Genomic DNA, 10115 nt, shown 5'->3' on the forward strand with positions numbered 1-10115 from the left:
ACTTCCATGGGATATTTTTGCATTCTCTAAAAATTCGGCCAAAATGGAGGTTAAGAAAATCTCCTCGTTAATTTAGGACATTGCTCGTTTTCGACCCATTTTTACTAGGAAGGCCATAAAGTGGCCGATTTGTATTGAATCTTAGCATGTGACAATTCGTTGGATAGGTAAACAACATAACTACGACTTCCATGGGATATTTTTGCATTCTCTAAAAATTCGGCCAAAATGAAGGTTAAGAAAATCTCCTCGTTAATTTGGGACATTACTCGTTTTCGACCCTTTTTTACTAGGAGGGCCATAATGTGGCCGATTTGCATTGAATCTTAGCGTGTGACAATTCATTGGATAGGCCATAATGTGGCCGATTTGTGTTGAATCATAGCATGTGACAATTCGTTGGATAGGTAAACAACATAACTACGACTTCCATGGGATATTTTTGCATTCTCTAAAAATTCGGCCAAAATGGAGGTTAAGAAAATCTCCTCGTTTATTTAGGACATTACTCGTTTTCGACCCATTTTTACTAGGAAGGCCATAAAGTGGCCGATTTGTATTGAATCTTAGCATGTGACAATTCGTTGGATAGGTAAACAACATAACTACGACTTCCATGGGATATTTGTGCATTCTCTAAAAATTCGGCCAAAATGGAGGTTAAGAAAATCTCCTCGTTAATTTAGGACATTACTCGTTTTCGACCCATTTTTACGGAAGGCCTCAATGTGGCCGATTTGTATTGAATCTTAGCATGTGACAATTCGTTGGATAGGTAAACAACATAACTACGACTTCCATGGTATATTTTTGCATTCTCTAAAAATTCGGCCAAAATGGAGGTTAAGAAAATCTCCTCGTTTATTTAGGACATTACTCGTTTTCGACCCATTTTTACTAGGAAGGCCATAAAGTGGTCGATTTGTATTGAATCTTAGCATGTGAAAATTCGTTGGATAGGTAAACAACATAGCTACGACTTCCATGGGATATTTTTGCATTCTCTAAAAACTCGGCCAAAATGGAGGTTAAGAAAATCTCGTCGTTAATTTAGGACATTACTCGTTTTCGACCCATTTTTACTAGGAAGGCCATAAAGTGGCCGATTTGTATTGAATCTTAGCATGTGACAATTCGTTGGATAGGTAAACAACATAACTACGACTTCCATGGGATATTTGTGCATTCTCTAAAAATTCGGCCAAAATGGAGGTTAAGAAAATCTCCTCGTTAATTTAGGACATTACTCGTTTTCGACCCATTTTTACGGAAGGCCTCAATGTGGCCGATTTGTATTGAATCTTAGCATGTGACAATTCGTTGGATAGGTAAACAACATAACTACGACTTCCATGGTATATTTTTGCATTCTCTAAAAATTCGGCCAAAATGGAGGTTAAGAAAATCTCGTCGTTAATTTAGGACATTACTCGTTTTCGACCCATTTATACGGAAGGCCTCAATGTGGCCGATTTGTATTGAATCTTAGCATGTGACAATTCGTTGGATAGGTAAACAACATAACTACGACTTCCATGGTATATTTTTGCATTCTCTAAAAATTCGGCCAAAATGGAGGTTAAGAAAATCTCCTCGTTTATTTAGGACATTACTCGTTTTCGACCCATTTTTACTAGGAAGGCCATAAAGTGGTCGATTTGTATTGAATCTTAGCATGTGAAAATTCGTTGGATAGGTAAACAACATAGCTACGACTTCCATGGGATATTTTTGCATTCTCTAAAAACTCGGCCAAAATGGAGGTTAAGAAAATCTCGTCGTTAATTTAGGACATTACTCGTTTTCGACCCATTTTTACTAGGAAGGCCATAAAGTGGCCGATTTGTATTGAATCTTAGCATGTGACAATTCGTTGGATAGGTAAACAACATAACTACGACTTCCATGGGATATTTGTGCATTCTCTAAAAATTCGGCCAAAATGGAGGTTAAGAAAATCTCGTCGTTAATTTAGGACATTACTCGTTTTCGACCCATTTTTACGGAAGGCCTCAATGTGGCCGATTTGTATTGAATCTTAGCATGTGACAATTCGTTGGATAGGTAAACAACATAACTACGACTTCCATGGTATATTTTTGCATTCTCTAAAAATTCGGCCAAAATGGAGGTTAAGAAAATCTCCTCGTTTATTTAGGACATTACTCGTTTTCGACCCATTTTTACTAGGAAGGCCATAAAGTGGTCGATTTGTATTGAATCTTAGCATGTGAAAATTCGTTGGATAGGTAAACAACATAGCTACGACTTCCATGGGATATTTTTGCATTCTCTAAAAACTCGGCCAAAATGGAGGTTAAGAAAATCTCGTCGTTAATTTAGGACATTACTCGTTTTCGACCCATTTTTACTAGGAAGGCCATAAAGTGGCCGATTTGTATTGAATCTTAGCATGTGACAATTCGTTGGATAGGTAAACAACATAACTACGACTTCCATGGGATATTTGTGCATTCTCTAAAAATTCGGCCAAAATGGAGGTTAAGAAAATCTCCTCGTTAATTTAGGACATTACTCGTTTTCGACCCATTTTTACGGAAGGCCTCAATGTGGCCGATTTGTATTGAATCTTAGCATGTGACAATTCGTTGGATAGGTAAACAACATAACTACGACTTCCATGGTATATTTTTGCATTCTCTAAAAATTCGGCCAAAATGGAGGTTAAGAAAATCTCCTCGTTTATTTAGGACATTACTCGTTTTCGACCCTTTTTTACTAGGAAGGCCATAAAGTGGCCGATTTGTATTGAATCTTAGCATGTAACAATTCGTTGGATAGGTAAACAACATAACTACGACTTCCATGGTATATTTTTGCATTCTCTAAAAATTCGGCCAAAATGGAGGTTAAGAAAATCTCCTCGTTTATTTAGGACATTACTCGTTTTCGACCCATTTTTACTAGGAAGGCCATAAAGTGGCCGATTTGTATTGAATCTTAGCATGTGACAATTCGTTGGATAGGTAAACAACATAACTACGACTTCCATGGGATATTTGTGCATTCTCTAAAAATTCGGCCAAAATGGAGGTTAAGAAAATCTCCTCGTTAATTTAGGACATTACTCGTTTTCGACCCATTTTTACGGAAGGCCTCAATGTGGCCGATTTGTATTGAATCTTAGCATGTGACAATTCGTTGGATAGGTAAACAACATAACTACGACTTCCATGGTATATTTTTGCATTCTCTAAAAATTCGGCCAAAATGGAGGTTAAGAAAATCTCCTCGTTTATTTAGGACATTACTCGTTTTCGACCCATTTTTACTAGGAAGGCCATAAAGTGGCCGATTTGTATTGAATCTTAGCATGTGACAATTCGTTGGATAGGTAAACAACATAACTACGACTTCCATGGGATATTTGTGCATTCTCTAAAAATTCGGCCAAAATGGAGGTTAAGAAAATCTCCTCGTTAATTTAGGACATTACTCGTTTTCGACCCATTTTTACGGAAGGCCTCAATGTGGCCGATTTGTATTGAATCTTAGCATGTGACAATTCTTTGGATAGGTAAACAACATAACTACGACTTCCACGGGATACTTCTGCATTCTCTAAAAATTCGGCCAAAATGGAGGTTAAGAAAATATCCTCGTTAATTTAGGACATTACTCGTTTTCGACCCATTTTTACTAGGAAGGCCATAAAGTGGCCGATTTGCATTGAATCTTAGCATGTGACAATTCGTTGGATAGGTAAACAACATAACTACGACTTCCATGGTATATTTTTGCATTCTCTAAAAATTCGGCCAAAATGGAGGTTAAGAAAATCTCCTCGTTTATTTAGGACATTACTCGTTTTCGACCCATTTTTACTAGGAAGGCCATAAAGTGGCCGATTTGTATTGAATCTTAGCATGTGACAATTCGTTGGATAGGTAAACAACATAACTACGACTTCCATGGGATATTTGTGCATTCTCTAAAAATTCGGCCAAAATGGAGGTTAAGAAAATCTCGTCGTTAATTTAGGACATTACTCGTTTTCGACCCTTTTTTACTAGGAAGGCCATAAAGTGGCCGATTTGTATTGAATCTTAGCATGTAACAATTCGTTGGATAGGTAAACAACATAACTACGACTTCCATGGTATATTTTTGCATTCTCTAAAAATTCGGCCAAAATGGAGGTTAAGAAAAACTCCTAGTCAATTTAGGACATTACTCGTTTTCGACCCATTTTTACTAGGAAGGCCATAAAGTGGCCGATTTGTATTGAATCTTAGCATGTGACAATTCGTTGGATAGGTAAACAACATAACTACGACTTCCATGGGATATTTGTGCATTCTCTAAAAATTCGGCCAAAATGGAGGTTAAGAAAATCTCGTCGTTAATTTAGGACATTACTCGTTTTCGACCCTTTTTTACTAGGAAGGCCATAAAGTGGCCGATTTGTATTGAATCTTAGCATGTAACAATTCGTTGGATAGGTAAACAACATAACTACGACTTCCATGGTATATTTTTGCATTCTCTAAAAATTCGGCCAAAATGGAGGTTAAGAAAAACTCCTAGTCAATTTAGGACATTACTCGTTTTCGACCCTTTTTTACTAGGAAGGCCATAAAGTGGCCGATTTGCATTGAATCTTAGCGTGTGACAATTCGTTGGATAGGTAAACAACATAACTATGACTTCCATGGTATATTTTTGCATTCTCTAAAAATTCGGCCAAAATGGAGGTTAAGAAAATCTCCTCGTTTATTTAGGACATTACTCGTTTTCGACCCATTTTTACTAGGAAGGCCATAAAGTGGCCGATTTGTATTGAATCTTAGCATGTGACAATTCGTTGGATAGGTAAACAACATAACTACGACTTCCATGGGATATTTGTGCATTCTCTAAAAATTCGGCCAAAATGGAGGTTAAGAAAATCTCCTCGTTAATTTAGGACATTACTCGTTTTCGACCCATTTTTACGGAAGGCCTCAATGTGGCCGATTTGTATTGAATCTTAGCATGTGACAATTCGTTGGATAGGTAAACAACATAACTACGACTTCCACGGGATACTTTTGCATTCTCTAAAAATTCGGCCAAAATGGAGGTTAAGAAAATATCCTCGTTAATTTAGGACATTACTCGTTTTCGACCCATTTTTACTAGGAAGGCCATAAAGTGGCCGATTTGCATTGAATCTTAGCATGTGACAATTCGTTGGATAGGTAAACAACATAACTACGACTTCCATGGGATACTTTTGCATTCTCTAAAAATTCGGCCAAAATGGAGGTTAAGAAAATCTCCTCGTTAATTTAGGACATTACTCGTTTTCGACCCATTTTTACTAGGAAGGCCATAAAGTGGCCGATTTGTATTGAATCTTAGCATGTGACAATTCGTTGGATAGGTAAACAACATAACTACGACTTCCATGGGATATTTTTGCATTCTCTAAAAATTTGGCCAAAATGGAGGTTAAGAAAATCTCCTCGTTAATTTAGGACATTACTCGTTTTCGACCCTTTTTTACTAGGAAGGCCATAATGTGGCCGATTTGCATTGAATCTTAGCATGTGACAATTCGTTGGATAGGTAAACAACATAACTACGACTTCCATGGGATACTTTTGCATTCTCTAAAAATTCGGCCAAAATGGAGGTTAAGAAAAACTCCTCGTTAATTTAGGATATTGCTCGTTTTCGACCCATTTTTACTAGGAAGGCCATAAAGTGGCCGATTTGTATTGAATCTTAGCATGTGACAATTCGTTGGATAGGTAAACAACATAACTACGACTTCCATGGGATATTTGTGCATTCTCTAAAAATTTGGCCAAAATCGTGGTTAAGAAAATCTCCTCGTTAATTTAGGACATTACTCGTTTTCGACCCTTTTTTACTAGGAAGGCCATAATGTGGCCGATTTGCATTGAATCTTAGCGTGTGACAATTCGTTGGATAGGTAAACAACATAACTACGACTTCCATTTGAGATATTTGCATTCTCTAAAAATTCGGCCAAAATGGAGGTTAAGAAAATCTCCTCGTTAATTTAGGACATTACTCGCACTACAAGAAATTTGTACAATTGCGACAGATGATTTGCGACAGTTCAATAATAACTGTCGCAATTTGGTATTTGCGACATGTCTTGTGACAGGTAAACCCAAGGGTCGCAGGATTTTAAGTGAAATTGAGGACGTGTCCCTCTTAGCATATACCGTGCTAAACTTTTGTCAAGTGAAAACCCATTAACTTCTCTCTCTCTTCTCTCAGATCTAATGAATCGTCCCTTCTCTCCTCCTTCCCATCAAATTCAAATCCTCTATTTTTCCCAAAATTGTCAAAATCATCCAATCTCTTCTCTCAGATCTAATATAACGTACTACCGCGTTAACCTCCGCTCCCAATCGAAGATGTTTACAAAACCCTTTCTCCTTCCCGCTCCCAATCGATTCTAAACCTGGGCTCGTAAATTCGGCCACAACTAACTAGCTAGCTACAATACAAATACAACATAGTTGGTTGGTTTCTAGGTTTTCAGAATCCCCAATTTCCCAATTTCAATCGCATCGTTACAACGCCTAAGCTTGAGGGTTGCGCTCCAATACCCCAATTTCAATTTCCTTCATAACGCATCGCTGTTATCCTTAACAGTACCCAGCCAGCAGGTTAGGTTTATTGATATTCTGAATTGAATTGATTTCTTCTTGCTTAACATGATTGAAACTTTTAATCATGAGGGTTAACCTAATCCTAAACTTCACATGTCATCAATAGTTTCATAGAGGCTCGCAGCTGATGCCTCATTTGATAAGCTCACTTCTCACAGAAACACAATCGTGTCTATAGTCCACAGTTTTAGTCATCTCAATTTGATTGATTTGGGTTTTTTAATCATCACAACTTAGCTTAGCTTATTAGTATGGAAGATTCTGAGGCCAAACCTGCTGCTTCTGCTGCAAATCACCAAACTCAACAAGAAGGTACTTGCATTATTATGTTCCTCTGCATTTTATTTTATTTTTGTACTGTTATTTACTTACTTACTACGTGTTTGTTTGTTTGTTTGTTGTTCTTCAGTGTGTGGTTTGTTTAAGAAGGTTGTCAACAAGAATAAGAAGAATTTGAGGAGGAAGCGTGCCATTGAGATTGAGAATTATAATTTAAGATCACAGGTATCTTATTTTATGCATTCAGTGACAGTGTCCCCTTCCTTGCTATAGATGTTTAAATTGAATTTTATGAAAATTGACTTATAACTGGCAAGCTATATTGTTTATCTACCACTCAGTTTTACATGACTAAAGAGTTGGATTTCAATTTAGACTTCAGGTCAATGTTCAATTGCAATGCACATGCTAGAGATGTATTTAAGATTCCTTGAGCTAACACTAATTGACCTTCAAATTAGATTAAGCCATGAGAATATGAGACCATGCAGTTGGGGACAATATCAGTGAACCTTTAGGCCAAAACAATGACACTTTCAATTTTCAAGCTTATGTCTATTAGTCTTCTCTAGTTTTGTGATGGATGTGTTTGTGGCTTACTGATCCAACAGTTTTGTATCTTGCGCTGAATAATTGAAGGACATGTCTAAGAGGCTACCTTGAGGCTGACTATCCCAAACCTACAAGTCATGCCTAAGGCATGTGTGTCAATCTGCAAACTGAACCTTTCTCATTGACAATCAGATGCGATTGATATGGCCTCATTGACAATTCCATTATGGTTGCAAAGGCATACTAGTTACCCTGTTTTCTAATTTAATATGAAGCGCTTCTCATTTTACACTATTGATTTCTTAAGTCTGCTGGTGTTTTTGAAAGTCTTTTTTCCTCTCCTGAACAAGGTAGTTATGTACACGCTAGACAGAACCATACTATGATGCTGCTGCGTGGTGAATGTCAAAATCCCACGTGTTTTTTATGAAAATCTAATTAACATTTGTCTGCAATTATTCACGTTTGTTTATTATCTTTAGGTATCCTCTATAAGGCTATGCTAATAGAGTTAGTCTAACAAGAAGTCACCGGCTATAAGAAAACATTTTGGCTGTACATAGCCTTAAACATCAATATGACAATACTTGTGTGGCACATATGCTTTCCCTTTCTTATCTTTGAATTTTACTTATCAATGATTTAGATTAATGTGTTCTAGTGTTTCCCTACAGTGCCATAGTAACATATTCTACAATATTTAATGAATTGGGATCATTGTCATCTACGTACTTGATCTTGCAATATTACTTTGTTTTTCTGTTTGTGGTTAACAAAACACATACATTGAAATCCACCTTGTACATTAAATTGCATATACTATATACCTAATATCATATACATGCTACAACCTAAGACTCTTCTAAGTTCTCTATTATAATTGCCTATTGGTAATATGTATATATAGTTGCTTCAGTTGCTGCTATTTAAATTGAATTTTCCATGTTTAGCATATGCAATCATTCAGCTAGGTTTGTGTATTACAGGCATCAAAATAGGAGTTGCATGCTATGATCAGAATTCGATTTTATGATACTATTTTTCAGTAAGATTCTGATACTATTTTCGATTTTATGCATTAAGATAGTCAATTTCAGAATTCGAATCTGATACCCATTATATGATTTTGAATTTCATTTTCAATTTTATGAATTTCTGAATCTGAATTTGAATCTCAGATGGTTAATTTTCAAACTCACATGATTTTTTTTTTTCATTATTATCACATCTGATTTCGTTGGGGTATGTTTTTCTTAGGTTATCCGTAATTGTGTTTTTGGACTCTTGGCTAAATATATGTTTCTGCTGCAAGAAGTGTTAAATTTAGATCAGTGGTAGTCTGAACATCCTTGTATTCCTTTGTTCTTATCGATTCATGAGATTGTTAGTTATTCTTTCTAATTGTAACGTCTTACATCTGTTATCAAGATTTTGTCCACTGACAGTTCTTGGTTCCAATTTCTTTATCCTTATTCATCTGATTTTCAATCCCCTTGGTTTTTAAGTTGCTTTAATTTATATTTACTTGGAGTAGTTCTATTCAGCTGTAAAACTGTAATTAATCAAGCTGTAGTGAAAGCATGTGTTTGGTTTTGCTTCACTGTTTTCATAAACAAAAACTCACGATTACATGCAAGTTCCACTCTGTAGCTTCTTTTTCAAGTCAAAATGAAGCCAAACCAAACATACTCTAAATAATTTGATGATAGGAAACATTAGCAGTGAAAATCTTGTTCTCATGTTTGGATGCTTCATTGTACTGTATTCTAATGAACCTTTAACCTGTAGGATGTAATCCTCATTGCCACCAGGAGAATCGTCAGGCCACCAAAGAAAGGCTCTGCTGCTCAGCGTCCACGCAGCCGTACACTCACTGCTGTCCACGAGGCAATGCTCGAGGATGTCGTGTTGCCTGCTGAGATTGTTGGCAAACGTACCAGATACAGAATTGATGGATCCAAGATCATGAAGGTAAACTATTCTAACAGCCAAATAACTTCCTGTTTTGTGTTCAATCAACCAAAACTTAAAACAAATACATCACTTGTTATTTTGCAAAATCACTCTGGTGGAATTTATTTACATGATAGTCGTTTTTATTATGCTATAATATTAAAAAGAATAAGAAATAATGTTAATTTAATTCTTGTGGGTTTGTGTTTATAGGTGTTTTTGGACCCAAAGGAGAGAAACAATACTGAATACAAGCTCGATACATTTTCTGCAGTTTACAGGAAACTTTCAGGCAAAGATGTCGTGTTTGAGTACCCTGTTACAGAGGCTTAGATTCTACTATTTTTCTCAGTTTTGGATTTTTCTTTAATGAACTGCATATGATGAATGTTTATGGTTAAATTTTGTTGAAGTTCTCTTATGATTCTGGATTTTGTTTGTCAATGTAGCCTATGGTACATTATTTATTATAGGAAAAATATTAAGTTAATTATAATGCAGCCTTATATGTGGGATGCTCATATGTGCCAGGGATTTACTTTCCTTGCTGATTCAGGATTCAATTTTTTATTTTTTTTTAAAAAAACTAAACATTTGCGACTGTTGTGAAGGGTCGCAATTGCACCATTCAATTTTTTTTTAAAAAAAACTAAACATTTGCGACTGTTGTGAAGGGTC

General features: G+C 36.1%; 1 protein-coding gene across 4 annotated transcripts; it reads left to right on the forward strand.

Moving 5' to 3' along the window:
• The first annotated feature begins 6232 nt into the window (after positions 1 to 6232).
• LOC146903642 (small ribosomal subunit protein eS7z-like) lies at positions 6233 to 9881 on the forward strand. Of its 4 annotated transcripts, none has more exons than XM_085725437.1 (5): positions 6233 to 6650; positions 6891 to 6965; positions 7063 to 7157; positions 9273 to 9455; positions 9651 to 9881. In XM_085725437.1, exons 2-5 carry the CDS (start codon positions 6905 to 6907, stop codon positions 9768 to 9770), a joined length of 459 nt encoding a protein of 152 aa, XP_085581563.1. In that variant the 5' UTR covers positions 6233 to 6650; positions 6891 to 6904; the 3' UTR covers positions 9771 to 9881. The 4 variants fall into 4 exon arrangements, with proteins under 4 accessions (XP_085581563.1, XP_085581566.1, XP_085581565.1 ...); XM_085725440.1 differs by having other exon boundaries at positions 6263 to 6650; positions 6896 to 6965; XM_085725439.1 differs by having other exon boundaries at positions 6472 to 6655.
• Positions 9882 to 10115: the final 234 nt, after the last annotated feature.

The sequence above is a fragment of the Medicago sativa genome, chromosome 7 (assembly GCF_051527215.1).
Source record: "Medicago sativa cultivar Bolivia chromosome 7, Bolivia_mono, whole genome shotgun sequence".
Classification (NCBI taxonomy): domain Eukaryota; kingdom Viridiplantae; phylum Streptophyta; class Magnoliopsida; order Fabales; family Fabaceae; genus Medicago; species Medicago sativa.